At 37.8% G+C, this 16,185-nt stretch overlaps 2 protein-coding genes and 1 non-coding gene across 7 annotated transcripts; 2 read left to right on the forward strand and 1 right to left on the reverse strand.

The window, feature by feature from the left end:
- Positions 1-253: 253 nt before the first annotated feature.
- On the reverse strand, positions 254-338 carry TRNAM-CAU (transfer RNA methionine (anticodon CAU)). The gene is given in 2 exon segments: positions 254-289; positions 301-338. It is a non-coding gene; the product is annotated as a tRNA-Met (tRNA).
- Positions 339-1,174: 836 nt separating this feature from the next.
- LOC149026162 (Amidase family protein) lies at positions 1,175-7,347 on the forward strand. Of its 3 annotated transcripts, none has more exons than XM_089146409.1 (11): positions 1,175-1,845; positions 2,089-2,400; positions 2,898-3,077; positions 3,195-3,289; positions 3,373-3,448; positions 3,631-3,708; positions 4,073-4,166; positions 4,241-4,290; positions 5,441-5,554; positions 6,635-6,780; positions 6,868-7,347. In XM_089146409.1, the coding sequence occupies exons 1-10, from the start codon at positions 1,288-1,290 to the stop codon at positions 6,725-6,727; spliced, it is 1,650 nt and encodes a 549-aa protein (XP_089002535.1). In that variant the 5' UTR covers positions 1,175-1,287; the 3' UTR covers positions 6,728-6,780; positions 6,868-7,347. The 3 variants fall into 3 exon arrangements, with proteins under 3 accessions (XP_089002535.1, XP_089002533.1, XP_089002534.1); XM_089146407.1 differs by having other exon boundaries at positions 1,176-1,845; positions 6,635-6,792; XM_089146408.1 differs by having other exon boundaries at positions 1,176-1,845; positions 6,635-6,792; positions 6,875-7,347.
- A 1,424-nt stretch (positions 7,348-8,771) lies between these two features.
- LOC149026163 (transcription elongation factor B polypeptide) lies at positions 8,772-15,742 on the forward strand. 3 transcript variants are annotated; one of them, XR_016171820.1, is made up of 8 exons: positions 8,772-9,014; positions 9,920-10,126; positions 10,218-10,355; positions 10,439-10,517; positions 13,828-13,899; positions 14,069-14,144; positions 14,259-14,343; positions 14,534-14,584. XR_016171820.1 is itself a non-coding variant. In XM_089146411.1 (8 exons), exons 2-8 carry the CDS (start codon positions 9,941-9,943, stop codon positions 14,801-14,803), a joined length of 684 nt encoding a protein of 227 aa, XP_089002537.1. In that variant the 5' UTR covers positions 8,772-9,014; positions 9,920-9,940; the 3' UTR covers positions 14,804-15,742. The 3 variants fall into 3 exon arrangements, 2 of the variants coding, with proteins under 2 accessions (XP_089002537.1, XP_089002539.1); XM_089146411.1 differs by lacking the exon at positions 14,259-14,343 and adding an exon at positions 14,722-15,742; XM_089146413.1 differs by lacking the exon at positions 14,259-14,343 and adding an exon at positions 14,722-15,742 and having other exon boundaries at positions 9,926-10,126.
- Positions 15,743-16,185: the final 443 nt, after the last annotated feature.

The following is a 16,185-nucleotide window of genomic DNA, read 5'->3' on the forward strand; positions in this document are numbered from 1 at the left end:
TTCGTATCTTCTGGTCCCAATTGTATTGTTTTAACTTGATCCAATTGGTATTGAGTTGATTTATTTGCATTTCCTAGAGTGATTAGTTGCAGTTGTAGGCACAAATATAATTGGAACATAGAGGTCTAACTGGGTTCAACTCGATGAAATATAATACGCCAGGACCCGATTGCCTTGAATCAGTTTCCTTCTCTCACAAAAGGAGCTTAGCCGCAGCCCGCAGGACGCCTGCGCACCGAGCCAAAAATATGTTTGGGGTGAGAGAGGCTCGAACTCTCGACCTCAGGATTTCTCTTAAGCTATGAGACCTACGCGCTAGCCAACTGCGCCACCACCCCATGTTTCTTTCTACTCATCCTATATAATTTTATTGGTTAAAATTTTACTTTGAGATGAGTTACCGTTTTCTTTCATTTCACTCTGACATGAGAATTATTTTCTTTTGAAAAAACATTATGCATTGGCTTGTGCATAGACAGGAACCAAGCTAAGCGGGCGACTCGATGGATAATCATGCCCTTCGACATTTTAGTATCGTATCAGATCTGTGTTGAAACGAACACTAACAACGAAGAACATAACCAAAAACAAAAACACGGGGATTTAATGTGGTTTATGCATCCATGTAACATGTTACATCTATGGGAAAAGAAGAATATCAAAATAGAGAATTCACAATTAATTATCAGTTTTACAAAAAATCTCACCCTAAACTTGAATCGAAAATTCTAAATCTTTCAATAACTTCATAAGTGAACATTATATATTATAAGGCGGAGCTTTACTCCGAGTACCGAGGATTCGAACTTTAATCTCCAAATAAAAGTTGTAGAGTTTTTACAGACGGAACTGCCGTCGAAATTATTAATTTTAAGATATCCCTTTTAAATGTTGCAGCAACCGTCTCGTTAAATAAGCGAACATGCAAAAGTAAAGATGTTTATAGCTATCCCATTTTGTAATACCGAGATGATGATAGGATATTTTAAGTTTTTAACACGTAACGCAGAATTTACAACGAAAATTTTGATAACTGCCACATCACCTGCCACGTAGCCTACGAAGTTTTCAAATGAAGTCGCACCTCTGAGGGGCGACTTTGGCAAATCAAAGCCCGCAAGATTTACCTCTGATGTGCGACTTTGTTACGCAGAGAATTTTTTTTTCTACTCTGTAAACGCTCTATCTCGGCCCTTTGGCGGATTACAGAGTCTGAGAAGAAGAAAAGAAAGCATAGCCGTATAGGGAGTAGGGAGCGGCGTGCACCCAGAGTGGACCCAACGCCAAATGCTGTCTTCCGTTCAAAACCCTCGTCTCTTGTTCCTCCAATGTCGATCCCACCTCCATTTCCCGCCAATGCGCCGTCAATTCCACAGCTCTACAGTTGTTCGCGCGTCCCAGATGGATACCGGGCGTCAACCCCAAGCTTCCACCCCTCCACCATTTTCTGAAATCCTCTCAATCCGAAAATCCCTGCTTTCTCGTCAGAAAAAAGCTGTCGAAATTGTCCAAGACTACTTGAATCGGTTGCGACAGACAGAGCCACAAATTCAGAGCTTTCTCCATGTTTCTGAGGATGCAATTAAAGAAGCCGAAGAACTTGATCGAAAAATCGAGCGGAACGAAGAACTGGGTCCTTTAGCAGGTGTATTAGTAGGAGTTAAAGATAATCTATGCACTGTTGACATGCCATCGACCGGTGGTTCTCGGATTCTAGAGGAATATCGGCCAGCTTTTGATGCCACGGCAGTTAAGAAGTTGCGGGATTCTGGGGCAATTATTGTTGGGAAGACTAATATGGACGAGTTTGGGATGGGAAGCACCACTGAAAGTTCTGGTTTTAAGGTTGGATTTTCTCTCTCTATTGAATGTCTGATTCAATCCAGGTGTCCTAATTCTCTGTCAGTGATGCTGTTTAAAGTAAACCCATTTCGCCACCTGAGCAAGAACTTAGATTTACTGGATCACCTTGTAGTTGTTCTTTCAATCAACGCTTCTCTGCTATTTTAGTTCATTCTTGAGTTTCACTGTGAGCTCAAACTCAATTATGTACTATGATTGAGGTCACATGTCAGTATCTTTTGTCAGGTGACTGCGAACCCTTGGGATACATCGAGAGTACCTGGAGGATCATCAGGTGGCTCTGCTGCGGCTGTTTCTGCAAGGCAGTGTGTGGTGTCTCTGGGAAGTGATACTGGTGGGAGTGTAAGGCAACCGGCATCTTTCTGTGGTGTTGTTGGATTGAAGCCAACCTATGGACGTGTCTCAAGATATGGGCTTATGGCATATGCATCGTCTTTGGATGTCATTGGATGCTTTGGTACATCCGTTGTTGACACCGGGATTCTTCTTAAAGCAATTTCTGGTCATGATAAATTTGATGCCACTAGTAGTAAGCGTGTAAGGTTTCTCATGTGGTTGATAACATGGTTCTTGCTTTATAGATACATCATCACTGCTTCCATTTATGTTATTTTCTGTAGCATATCAACACTTTCTTTTATATGCCAATGTTTTCTGCCTGGCGGAACTGATGTTCTTAATGATATTACTTCATATAGGAGTTGTACGCTACAACTTTATGTCTTTGGAAACCCATGTGGGTAGGGTTCTTGCATTGCCAATCTGAAGAATAATGTACAAACCGGTGGCAAAATCTATATTTGGAACTTTCACATATGAATTCTAACTAAGAGCTCAATTTCCTCAACTATCAAACAAGAAAATGATAGAAGGGAAAAGACTACTCAGCCATCTTGATTTATTATAATGTAATCATTGTGCAGTTATATTGCTATGTGGGAACCTGTTGATCTGAAAATTCTAAACATAAATAGTTAGGTGTCGTCCATTTGTGCATTCTTAGGCCCTAATTTTGACACATCTCTGTGTTTCAGGATGTTCCTGACTTTCTGTCTCAGTTCATTTCTGAGAAACCTTTGGAGTCTAAACCATTAAAAGGACTGAGGGTGGGGGTGATCCGTGAAACTCTTGGTGATGGTGTAGACATGGGAATAGTATCCTTGATTCAAGCTGCTGCTTCACATTTGGAGGATTTAGGATCCACGGTGACAGAGGTTCTGTTTTTGTCTAGCAGTACTTTCTTACCCTTGCTCAAAAAAGCTCACTGCTTTTGTAAAAGAGGTTTTGATTTCCCATAATTTTCTCATGTGGTTCTCTTTAATAATTTTCAGGTATCATTGCCGTCTTTTTCTCTTGGATTACCAGCCTACTATATTCTAGCTTCTTCTGAAGCATCCTCCAATTTATCTCGATATGATGGTGTAAGGTGAATTACTTGTAGATATTTCCAGTCTTTGGTGGGTTTTGTACATCCGTAACTTCTAAAAGTTTTCACTACCTCTATGCTAGGTACGGAAAACAGATAGATGCTGAAGAACTTGCCTCTCTTTATGGGAATTCCCGAGCTAATGGGTTTGGTCCTGAGGTATTTACTTTATTATCTTTCTTGAGATGAAATGTATTATTATCTATAATCTTTCTTAAGATGAAATGTATTATTATCTATAATATCATGTTTATGCTGGAGTCTGTTATAGTGTTAATGGATGGAAATCATATGGGTTAGTTGCTTTGTAAGCAAGGTATCATTTATCTACTTTTCTGCAGGTTAAGATGAGAATTTTAATGGGAACATATGCTCTTTCAGCTGGTTATTATGATGCGTACTACAAGCGTGCTCAACAGGTACATCAATTATTGTGCTAAATGTACTCATATATAGGATGATTCATTTATGTTTGTCTGCTAGGATGGATAGCAGATTGCAAGCCATCATATTGTATCCTTTGTGGGGGTGATTTTGTGATCTTCCAATATTATTTTCAATATAGTCAGTCTCTCCAGGAGTGATCAAATGGGTTAAATGGTTTTGAGATGGTGATATTTTGCAACAGCAATGGTTCTATAGCCCATTATCCTGCAAATCTGTAGAACCAACTGCATTAGTGACTTCAAGTTTATTTAAAATTTTCCTTTGAAGTATTTCTGTTCACCCTGTCTTGGTTTTGTCCTATTAAAGAAGAAATTTATGATTGTAATAGCGTTTTAGGTGAGGACCTTGGTTCAGAAAAGCTTTAAGGCAGCCCTGGATGGAAATGATATCCTCATTTCGCCTGCGGCACCATCAGCTGCTTACAAGAAAGGTAGGATGTTTAAATTGTATGCTTAACATTGTTTAATATAATGGTGGCCTCATAGTTTCTCGGGGATTTTACAGGTGAAAAGAAAAATGATCCATTAGCAATGTATGCAGGTGACATAATGACTGTGAGTATTTTCTTGGTGGTCTACCATTCTTTAGGTTGTCTTAAATTTGGCTTCATTATTAAACCTGAATTTCTCTTAGAAATTGCTTTAATTATGAAAAGTGTGAACAGTGTTCTGGAATAGAAGCTGAGAGATGAATCAGACTTCTTTATCCCTGGTATCCTTTCCAGCAGTAGTCATTTGCTTTGTACTGTGTTCTGTCACGCCCCTAATTTGACCTTGTCCTGGTCTTGCTTGATTCCCAATCCAAGTGAATCATGGCATTCTAGCATGTAGTCTTGTTATTTTCCTGTTTCCTTTTCCTTGACATGATGGAGTCGTAGTTTTGGAAAGTTGTTTTTGTCAAATTTACACACCAGGATCATACAAAAACAGTAAAAAACTTTAAGATCAAACAGTAACATCTCCCTAGATTTCAATGTCAAGTTCTACATAACTCTTATTTGTCTACTTTATTCTTGATTCTAAAGCTACATCTCATAGCCAACTAATAGTTGCTCGTTTTTTGTTTGTAACAAATGTCCTTGCTTGCTTTGCCTGCTGCTTTTCCTTGAGCATCTAACAAGAAAGACCAAATCTCTTTGGTGAAGGACAATATTAAGCAATCAATCTTGTTACCGTTTCGAAACACTTGGATTAGCATTTGGTGGTGTTTGTTAAAGATAAGCGATTGATGGTCATGGTCCAGGCATGAAAAACATCCCAGTAGAAGCAAACCTTACTAATATGACCAGTCAACTCCAAGGCAAATGACCTGTCAGGAAAAGAAAAAAAAATAAAAATAACAATAATGAAACCTACCCTGGCCCCACCCAAATGTCCCTGCTTTCTTTAGACACTGCATTTCTTATGAGCATCTGACAAGAAAGAGCAGATCTCTTTAGTTAAGAGCAAAGTTAGGCAATCGATAACAGAATCTCACAACAAAATCATCCTTCAATTTTCAATGTGACTTTCTGGAGACCTTTTGCTGGGGGAGTTTTTGACTGGATTGCTATCTGAATTATTTGATGAACTGCAGCTTAACATAATCGCCTTATGCCATTTATGTTATTGTCCAATCCATGCTGTTTACAAGTCTTGCACTTGTTAAAAGGGTTATTTACTGTACAGGTTTCAATTGTTATTAATAATGCCATTCTTGAAACAGGTCAATGTGAACTTGGCGGGGTTGCCTGCATTGGTTCTGCCATGTGGATTTGTTGAAGGGGGATCTGCTGGTCTTCCTGTTGGTGTTCAAATGATTGGTGGAACATTTGAAGAGGTATTGAATTGCTTTTCCTTTTTTTATTCTTGGTTGGTAGTGGGAGTATCCTTAAATTAACTTTTTAGAAAGACAAATGCAATGTATCTGGTATTTTCAGTGCAATTCTGTGATGATTGATAAGGTAAAGTTGATCGAGTTGGTTAAAAGTAAAAACACAGGTTGTTTGAAAAAGATTGTCATCAGAAAAAGAACAAAATGCAAATGGGTGATGGATGCTAAAAGAAATTGATGATTTCAAGCATATGCTCCCCCTTTTGGCACAATTGGTTGGCTTGGATGTCTACTGATCCAGCATTGATCTTTCAAATCATCTGCCCTCTCTTTCTTGGGGTGGAGATTTGGTAATTTATGTTAACTGTCCTTTACCCAATATTTAAGCTCCCAATTAATCAGTATTATTCCTATTCATTGCGTTGTCTTGGATGGCTCATTAATTGGGAAACTTCTGTGAGGGTGTTTTCTGAAATCGAGTTGATTGAAATCATTACACTTTTTCTTTTTTTACTTATTTCCATGAATTTTGTTTGCACAATGATTATGGATCAATATGGAGTTGTCTTGATACATGAAATATGTTTGTATGGAGTAAAATTGAGGCTGTTTTAGGTTCTCATTTGATTAATTCATTTCTATTTATGTCACTATAATGACTTGATTAATCCAACAAACTACAGTGAGTTGATTCCATTTACTGTGAAGAGCTTATGCACTCAAATATATGTGAACAAAAATTGCATGTTCATGTTCCACATGGTTTGTGAACGCTGAGTTAATCGTTGGTCTACTTCAGCTTGATTTTTGAGTTTGGGTAGTTCATTTCTTGGCCACGTATGCAGCTGGCTTCATCATACAATTTGAGCTTTCCATCCCTTAACCCCTCCTTTTCTTTTCTTTGTATGGATTTTGTTATCCCTTGTCATTTGAACTGTGGGAATCTTTCATGGTGCACAGTTCCAACTAAAAATCCAAAATATTAGGCTAAGCCTTTTGCGGTTTGGCTACTTTATGAATGGATATCTAGATAATGAAAGGAGAAAAGAGATCAATTCTACTGACTTATCTCTATTCTTATTGCAGGGGAGATTGCTCGAAGTTGGACATATCTTTGAGCAGACTCTTCAGGGTTGTAGATTTGTCCCACCATTAGTTGCAGATGGCTTGGCTTGCTAGTAATCCGTGGAGCTTCATTTGTATGTGGAGAAAATTAAGGCCATATTTTCAAGGTCAGATATTAGGTAAGTTGCTCACTGCATCTTTTGTCAATGAGTCAACACTCTTCTTGATTGTAGATTTGTTTCACCCATTTGTAGGGTTTAGCTTTGAATGCAGACAGTCATGAGATTCAATTCTCTGTGGAGGATGCAGTGTATTGAGGTTTTGAAGAAGGCCCCTTCCAACTTTTAGTGATTGAAAATTATGGAAACTGCATCATGACAGAAGTGAGATTGAACTGATCTTGCTTCTCGTCTTCTCTCTCTAAATAGTAGATTTTTTGCATGGAGCCAGCACGTCGGCGAATGGTAGTTAAACACTGGATGAGGCTTTCTGGTTTTATCTCCATGTTTCACAGGTAGCTGTTTTTGGTTCGAGGACAAAGTCTAAATCAAGTCCTCCAGAAATGGGATAAATAACTTGGCTTTGCCTTGGCACCTCGAATATCCATTGTCTATTTATTAATGAATTCCCATCGTTTCTCCCTAGATTTTTTTTTTTAAAAAATTTTATTTGGAGAGAATAATGATACTTTGTCAGACCCCATTTTGTTCTAAGCAATGGAGTAATTGTGGAAATCTTCTCAGCCAAGGCAATATTTGCGATTTTGCGTGTACTTTAATTGATCGACGCTTGGATGCACGCTGTGGTAAGATAGGCAAAAATTGAGTGGGTGCATTTTAGTGCATTGGGAAGCAAGTAAAGCAACCTCTTTGTTAAGAGCGAGGTTTAAAGTATTCCACGATACCAAATGATACTAGCTGATACGTATCCATATTTGACCCAATCAATACGATAAATCTTGATGCATCTCTCCATTGAATTATACTAAAATTCATCAACCAGAACGATACAATATTCAATACAGGACGATACTTCTCTTTAAATCACCTTACCGATACAATACTCGATATCGATACTTTAAACATTGGTTAAGAAGCCTAAAGCCCTTGGAGGTTTGTGATTTTGGCTTCGTTAAAAGAAATTTGTCAATGATATATTTCTTATTATACTAAAGAAATAAGAATTTTCGGATACCGAATACTGGTTTTCAAATTATGAGTATCGGCCCTTTTCTAGAGGAAGTGTTTAATACTATACTCTAATTGGATAATTTCTACTGGTTTTCAAATTCTGAGTATCGGCCCTTTTCTAGAGGAAGTGTTTAATACTATACTCTAATTGGATAATTTCCGATTTCTTGATTATTTGGTTATCGATTACCGGTTTCCAACTCCGATTATCAATCAATTTTATAGAAAATACTTTATTTTATTCGGATAATTTTTTATCCAAATATTATCCAATCCGATAAGAAATTATCTGAATTCGGTTGCTTAGCAAACGGTTACAAATAGACCTATAAAAGGATAGACGAAATCCGCCTCCGAATTCGCATTTGTATTCTTTTAAGGGTATTGTATTCGTTTAAGGGTATCCGTATTCAAAAATTTTCTTACCGGAAAATATCCGTATCTATCCGCTAAGTAACCGGATTCGGATTCGGATAATTGCTTATCGGATCGGATAATATCCGGATAAAAATTTATTTGGATAGAGCAAAGTATTCAACATTTTTTTATCTGGAAATGGATGATAATCGGATTCGGATACTAGTAATCGGTAATCAGATAATTGAAAATAAAAAATTATCCTGTTAAAATAAAGTATTAAATACTTTTAAAAAAAAAGAGAGGCTAATAATCAGATAGTTTATCGGATCGGATAGTTATCGGATATCCAATAAAATTTTGGATTCGAATTTGGATGCCTTCTCTAAATCTTTACCGGATTCCGATTCGGATATCGGTTTTGCTAATTGGATTTGGATTATGATACACAAAATCCGAATCTGAATCCGATCCGTTTATAGGTCTAGTTACAAATATTTTTTGGTAAGAAAATTTTCAAACACAAATACCTTAAAAGAATTCGAATGCGGTTGCAGCTACCCATTTATTTATAGGTTTATAGACACGGGCTGACAAAAGCGTCTTGGAGAATGCGTATCTTAGCATTAAGACGACCTTGCCCTCGACGGTACATGTTAGCGCGAGCCGTAAGCTGCGAATTTTACCGAATCGTTTCGCGGAAAAAATCCTCCCGATTCCTATAAATCGATAGGAATTCTGCATACGATGAGCCCTGAGTCTCTTCGTCGATTGAGGGTTGTAGGGGTTCTCTTGGATTCCGTTGACGATCTTTGATTTCGGCACCTGATCTTGTTCTCCTTCGGTTCCGTAAGGTTATCACCGATCTTTATATTCTAAGCTGGTTCTTCTTTATCTTAAATCTTTTTTGGTTCGTTTAGTTTTGACAGTTTGGGAGACGAATTTGGTTAAGGATGTCTAAAACAATGAAGTTAATGATCTGATGTGTATAATTCACCTAAATGTTTAAATTTTGAGATTACGTGCTTTTACCTATGATTTGTAATTCAGTGTTCTGATGCATAATTTAAGCTAATTACGGGAAGTTATGTTGTAATCAAATGTTGTTCATTGATAAGCTTTCCTTTGGAGTATGAATGGGTTTCTCGGGTTCTTGTAATTGAACTATGCTAGCGTTTCTAAAGAAGTTACTTCTAAATTAGACGTATCTAACTGTTGATAAGGTTTAAAAGAAAATTATTTTAATCTTGAAGGTACTGGAACGGTTTTGAGGATTCATCAATAGTAGGCAATATTTTCTCGAAAGTCTAAATTTTGTTGTTCAGTTTCCTCAAATGAAAAACTTTGCTGTTCAGTGTACTTATTATTACAGATGATTTTGGTATGTTAACCTCCAATGAATAATTGAATTGATTGTTTTAATTAATTTGCTGATAAGGGTGGATCTTAGTGCAACGGTAAGGTTGCTTCATTGCCTACTAGTCACGTGTTCGAGTGGGAAACAGCTTTCATGTGAAGCTGAGGGTAAGCTGGTGTACATTATGAACGTCCCTAAATCCTGCAATGGCAGGAGCTTTGTGAAGTGGGCGGCACCCTCTATATTGATTTGCTTGATGCTTGTATAGGCTACCGTCTGAGCAGCTCTTAGAATTGGCATGAAAAGCTACACTTAAAAAATCAGTTTGGGCTAGATGGCTAAAATTAGGTTATGTTTTTTGTGACATTGCGTGCGAAACTGACTATGCTTACTCCTGTTTAGTTCCAGGGTGGTTTTGATGAAATGAGGTCAACTCTGTATGAAACGATTGAAAGGAAAGCTCCCTCATTGGTTGATCTTTGTATTCAGACTGCAATTGATAATGTTAGGTATCTTGGGGATGTTGGGGAGACAGACATACACTTATTGAAGGATGTTTTGCCGCACTGTACAGTTGATCAATTGATGCATGTAGAGAATTCTACAGTTGTAAGTTGGGAGTTTTTGTATTTATAAAAATGGAATAATTCTTTAGGGCTTCCCTAGATTATAGAAGTGAGCATGCACAAAATCCTTGCAGGGTAGAGATCTAAGCCCAATAACCGATAAATTGTGGAAAAGATTTTATGGACAACAGTTTGGCGAGAAAAGCACTGAGCTTGTGGTTGAAAGAATGAAGCAGAAGAAAGTTTCATTTAAATGGAAGCTTTTGTTTGAGGTAATTTTTTTCCGTCTCTTCCGTTGCTTTGTTATGCTAAAAAATTCTGTTGTGATTAAGATGGTTGGTTTGGATGCTTACAGGCAAAACAAAAGGACTGGGAAGAAGCACAGAAGAAGTCTGCTGATCGACTTAAGCAATCTTATCAGAAAGAAACCGTTAGTAAGTTCTTTATCATCTTTTATGTGTTTTGTTTCTCAATCATTGTCATGATTCGTGTACTTAGTGCATGAGGCTCCCACCACCATGGCGTTTGGGGAGGGGCATTACAGAATCAGCTTTACCCTGCTCCATGGAGAGTTTCTTTCCCATCATGAACCCCATCACCATTAGGTGCCAATAGAGCTACCTTACTGTTCCACCACAGTCCACCCTGAAATTCAGGTTTCAAATAAACTCTCTATTTAGCTCGAAGTGATTCTTTGTTCGTTTTAAGTAAGTTGTTGCAGAGTTGGAAACAGTAGTGTTCTTTGCATCTTTTTCTCCATCCTCCAAAATGGGGAATGCACTTTATTTTCAAAAAACAAACTCAATGGCACATTCTTACTTGCATGTACGGTAACTGTGAGGGTTATTTGCACTGTTTAGGTCATATATGTGTTTGTAGTTAATTATATGGAGGTTGAGTTGGTGGCGTTATTACTTGTACGCTATAATATGTAATGAATGACAGCAAGGCTGGATAGTCTTGATAGACTGAGATTCCTACAATTTCTCTTATGATAAAGGGGGTCATAACTTCCTCAATAAAGTCAAAGAGGGTAAGGCTTTCTCCATAAAGCTGATTTACCTTATTAATTGTCCTATTTTATTTCATCTGTCTCTCACCTCCTATTTTCTTCTCTTTTTCCCCCTATGCATCTTACATCTTTTTTTTTTTTTGTTACCTTGAGGTTGCAAATTTTAGACCTTATGTCAACAACACCGCCACAAGCCTTATCTCAACTAAACAGGGCCTGCCAAATTCTGGACCTTATATTTACCTCTATTCATTTTTCCTTGCTTTATTAAGGTTGATTTTTCAAACTTTATTTATAAATTGTTTAGGGTCTCCTTCTCCATTATTACTTTTAATCTATTATGATGCACCTATTGCATGTTTGCCTGGTATGGACAATAGCATAAATTACATGTACCCCCTTGGTACCATATGTAATATCATGTCATCCCCACATCTTGGGAATAACTGCAATCATACCCTGAAAGTAATGGTGCTAATTTAAAACCAAAAAGAAACGGAAAAGACCTATTTACTCATTTTTACCTTTTCACATAAGCTGTTTAATTGATGATTTTACCCCTGGGTTCCTCCTTCTCCTCCTTAGACACCACTGCCACTGTGAGCATCTTTGGAACCCGTTTTCTTCTTCCTCCTCTATACCTTAACCATTCTTTCACTTCTCTGGCTCTATTTCTGGTCTGTCTTTGTCCCCCAGTGCACACCATGCTTCCTAAACTGGCATGCACTGAATGCTTGCACTATCAAAGAATCACATCGAACTTGAGGCATTTTGTCTTAGCCAGTCATAGTGGTGAAGAGATGAAATAATCTGAAATTTATGTACCAAATGCTTGCACTACTGAAGGTTCGTATCGAACTTGAGGGACTTTGTCTTAACCGGTCGTAGTGGTGAAGAGATGAAATGATCTGAAGTTTGACTCATGGTGTTGCCAATTGCATATGCTCCATGCCCTGTCAAAACAGTAAGGATCCATAGTGTTATCGTGTTTATTAAACCTATAACTGAAGAATTCTTCATTAAATGATACTCCCAATCATTGCCAATTTGCCTCTCTCGATCTTCTTATTTTCTTGCCAGTTCCTTTCTTCTCTATCAATTATAAACTTCCATCCTGCCAATGTCGAACCTCCAGCTGCTGAATCCTATCTCCTTTGTTTCACTCTTTTTCTTGATTTCAGATTTGTTCTTAATCTGGAACCTGGTTGACAAGCCATTTATTAATCTCAACGTCTGAAATGCTCTACTTATGGGAAAACTTCAGAAAAGTATTGCTTCTCTCTTTTTGGTTTCAAGTTGATCATCTTAAATCAAAATCAGATTTTGTTCTAGAATATATTCTAATTCTGATATCTGGTTGGCAAGCTTCTTCCATCTTGATTGGTTAGTTTTGTGTACTTAAAGTTCACATTCTGTTGCAGAATTTCAGACCCTGAGGTTGATTTAATTAACTATTGCATTTCGGTTCAGATACTCTAATCTCTCTCTCTCTCTGGTTTTCTAGTTTGGGTCAACATGTGGCTTTGGGTCTGTTCAGAATGTAGGACCTTAAAATTTTCTGTAAATGTGATTTGGTTTTGGATTCAGGAGTGTGCTTGTTGCTGAGTTTTCCCTCAAATCTAGTCTTGTTCCTGTACTCGCCTAATAGATTTGACTTTTAAATTCTTTTAGAAGAATATTTCCTGCTGTGACTCTTTTACAGAACTCCAATTAGCCTTAGCCTTTTAAGTCTTCCCTAAAATAAACCACAAAATAAAAATCCTAATAGTATTCTAGATATTACTTTCTAAAACAAATCAATTACATATTGATGTCTTACTGGTAAATCACTCATTGTCTAAAGGATGAGGAGGAGGTAGAACCCACTATTTGATTATTCAAAAAATTTTAAAATAGTAAATTTACCTGTTCAAGGGTAGTTTTGGATAACCAAGGAACAGACTAATTGTTGTTACATGGGGTCTAGGTTCGTCCTTGCAGGCATCTAGTTGGGGGTAACTCTACCCCGCTTTTTCTGCTTTGTATATCCTTCTTCCCCCCCTCCCTTTCAGGGCTTCAGTAATGAATTTTTTATTCATCCAAAAAGAAAAACTGATGGTATCATTACTTAAACAGGAATAAAATAATGGAGTGGACTAATGCTGATTTTATTGCATACAAGTGGAAGTGGTACATGTAGTTTTTCCAAAACATGGGGGATGACATGTAATTGCATATTGTACCCCTTTTTTTTTTTTTTTTTTTTGGGGGGGGGGGGGTGTTACATTTTATTTACCCTATTTTTTATGACTAAATTTATTGGGAGTTTAGTCACATATCAGCTACTAACTAGTCTAGTGGACCCCTCATACACCTGAGAGTCCCTTAATCCACAAGCTCAAACTATTTAGGTGGAAGCTTTTCAAAAATCTTATAGAAAGTATAAAATCATGTTATGCTGTTTGATTTTCTACTTTCTTAGTGTCTTTTACCTCTTTGCTGATGTACTTAATAATCCAACTTTCAATTATTTGAGCAAATGTTTAAGACTAGTCAATGACATATGAGCCCATTGGAAGGTTCCCAAGCGTTTTGAGGAATTACGATAGTCAATTGAAGCGTGCTTGTAATACTCTTTTTCTTTAATGTAGAAAGCATGCTTGTAACACAGTTGACAGCTTTGTGGGTACTGTGAAGGATTTGTGCTTATCTAAATACTTGTATCAAACACAGCGAAAATTTTGTTGCTGTAGGAAAACAAAGTAGGCAGATTCAGATTTGTACAAAAGTTCCACCTTCAGCCAGCAAAAGAAGCTATTTTGGAGGTACCATTTCTATTTCTTTTGGTTCTTGCACAGTTATGTAAATCCATGCTACTATACCCAAATGTGTGCATGTGTCCAAATGCTGAGCACTGCACAGAAGCACAAGTCCTGAAGAGGATGCAGCTTAAGTTGGTATATTAGTTAATTCACTTTTGAGGAACATTGGCAGGGCCTGGATCTTGCTATGGCGTTTCAAATGGAAAAGGCAACCTGATGAAGAAGGCAAAGTTGGAATTTCTCAACAGGTGACATTCTCTTACTAGATGGAGCTGGATGTGCTCATTGCCTAAACTCTTCTATATACTGTCTGTCGGGTCTAATTTTTGGTTACATTTTCTTGTTGTCCAAGAGGATGTCAGACTGATAGTAGGATGACATCCCCATCTTTTGCCTGGGAAGTTGGAAATAAAGGCCCTCTCTCCCTGCATATGTGAAATCTGACAGGTTGGGAAAGCAGCTTCCTCATGTCATATTGGCCTTCATTTAGATTTTACCGAGATTCTTGTAGTCCTTGTTGATCTTCATAATGCGTGTTCATATCGTGAACTTGTTCTTATAATGAATATCCTCAAAACTAACTGAAGTAAATATCTGAGATTGGTTTGTGCACTCATCTCTTCATCCTTCTGTACAGTCCTGAGGTAAAATTTGCTGCCATGAAGAAGGCTTTGGAGAGGAATCAAGGGTGAGTTCTCTAGATATCCTTGTTGATTCATTTACTTCTAGTGTAGCGATTATCTGTTTGTCTTTTGTTTGTGCGTCTCCTCCACAATTAACTACCCCCACCCCCCCTCTTTCCTTTCCCTATTTGTTCACGTGCAGAAACTATTCTAGACCTGGTGGTGGTCTTGGAAGAGGTTCTGCTTCAGGTTCCAGAACAATCACACCATTTAGAAGAACTTAGCTTGCAAGCTACCCTACTATTCTGAATGGTCCTTGCTGAGGAGTGAATCATTACATCTTGATCCTTGGTATCCGAGAAGTTGTATTGCTGACCATTCTTGGGTTATTATGGTGGCTTTTGTAATGCATCCCCCACCTTCCTGTAGGGGAGAAAAAAGGTGTTTTACTCAAAATTTTCCGTGAGAGTTTATATGTGCATGAAATCCTCAACCCACCCCCTCTCCCCTTCCCTCTCTCTCTCCCTCTCATAAAAAGTTCCTGCAATGGATGTTGATGTGTACACATCATTGCTTGGAAAAGCATCTTAGTCAACATCATGTTCATCATTTGACTGCAGCTGCATTTCATGAGATTATGCGGCTCAAGTGAAAATGAGTTATCAAACCTGGTTTAGCATACCAATCACATACATTGGTCGTTTGCTGGGGGCCTCTTGGTGGGATGGCAATGCTGATGGTCTGCGGCTTTCAAGAATTAAAATTGCAGTTAATTTTTTGGTTGCTGCTTACATATAGGAATTGGGATTTTAGGACGTGACCAGTTAGCATATAGAGCAATTAAGTAGGGCTAAACTGTAAGAGGAAAATGACTAACAAGGACTCGAGTATGAGAGGGAAGGGTGTACCAGGGGCTTAGGTTTGAATATCAAATAACAGAGGGTATACTTCTTTTCTCCTTATTCTTCATTAAAAGTGACTCTCACTCTGCGGATGTGACCCCTTTCTTTCTATTTTTTTTTGGACAAATAAGAATGTATGTTAAACTCTTTAGGCTAATGCTAGAGGAAATGAGATTAGCGTTTATAAAACAAGCTGGCGGGGACTGTCACTGGACGAAAGCTGAACTGTTTTTTTAAGCGACAATTTAAGAAATCAGCACGAGAGTTACAAGAGCTACCAAAGCTAAACTAGCAGAGAGCCTTAGAATTTCCTGGACCTGGCCATTTAAGGCCTTTACGGGCTATGTGGCAATCTGGATGTGACCCCTATCTTGGAACCATGTAAATTCCTCATCTTACATTCGGCTTGTTCTGTTTTTCTCTTTGTTCTTACACACGAGTTTTTGCATATGTTATAGAATCCTATGACAGTGATAGTGTACGACTTTGCATATTGTGCACGATTTGTATGTTTTTCAACTGAAAACAAAACGTAATTGTTTCTACCAGCAAATGGTATCAGAGTTCATTATTGACGATCAAGTCTGTGATCAACAGTTCAGGCATTGAAGCTGCGCAGAGTTTTTTAAATGCAATAGGCACGCAAATATGATGCTTCCCAAGGATGAAAACTGTATTTCAGAGACTAAGAAAACATGGCTAATGAAGTTCGCCTAATGGGAAAAGACTGGTCTCTACAGAACTCAGCTGCAAAGCGAGAAAGT

Source organism: Hakea prostrata, chromosome 2, assembly GCF_041222555.1.
Source record: "Hakea prostrata isolate BN-2017 chromosome 2, UWA_Hpros_2, whole genome shotgun sequence".
Lineage (NCBI taxonomy): Eukaryota > Viridiplantae > Streptophyta > Magnoliopsida > Proteales > Proteaceae > Hakea > Hakea prostrata.

Excerpts from the sequence above, each read along its gene's own strand:
- LOC149026162 (XM_089146409.1), top strand. The coding sequence starts at position 1,288 with ATGCTGTCTTCCGTTCAAAACCCTCGTCTCTTGTTCCTCCAATGTCGA. Across the intron at positions 4,291-5,440 it reads ATGCAGGTGACATAATGACT|GTCAATGTGAACTTGGCGGG; the intron begins GTGAGTATTTTC and ends TTCTTGAAACAG. Across the intron at positions 5,555-6,634 it reads TTGGTGGAACATTTGAAGAG|GGGAGATTGCTCGAAGTTGG; the intron begins GTATTGAATTGC and ends TTCTTATTGCAG.
- LOC149026163 (XM_089146411.1), top strand. The coding sequence starts at position 9,941 with ATGAGGTCAACTCTGTATGAAACGATTGAAAGGAAAGCTCCCTCATTG. Across the intron at positions 10,518-13,827 it reads TTATCAGAAAGAAACCGTTA|GAAAACAAAGTAGGCAGATT; the intron begins GTAAGTTCTTTA and ends TTGTTGCTGTAG. Across the intron at positions 14,145-14,533 it reads AAGTTGGAATTTCTCAACAG|TCCTGAGGTAAAATTTGCTG; the intron begins GTGACATTCTCT and ends CCTTCTGTACAG.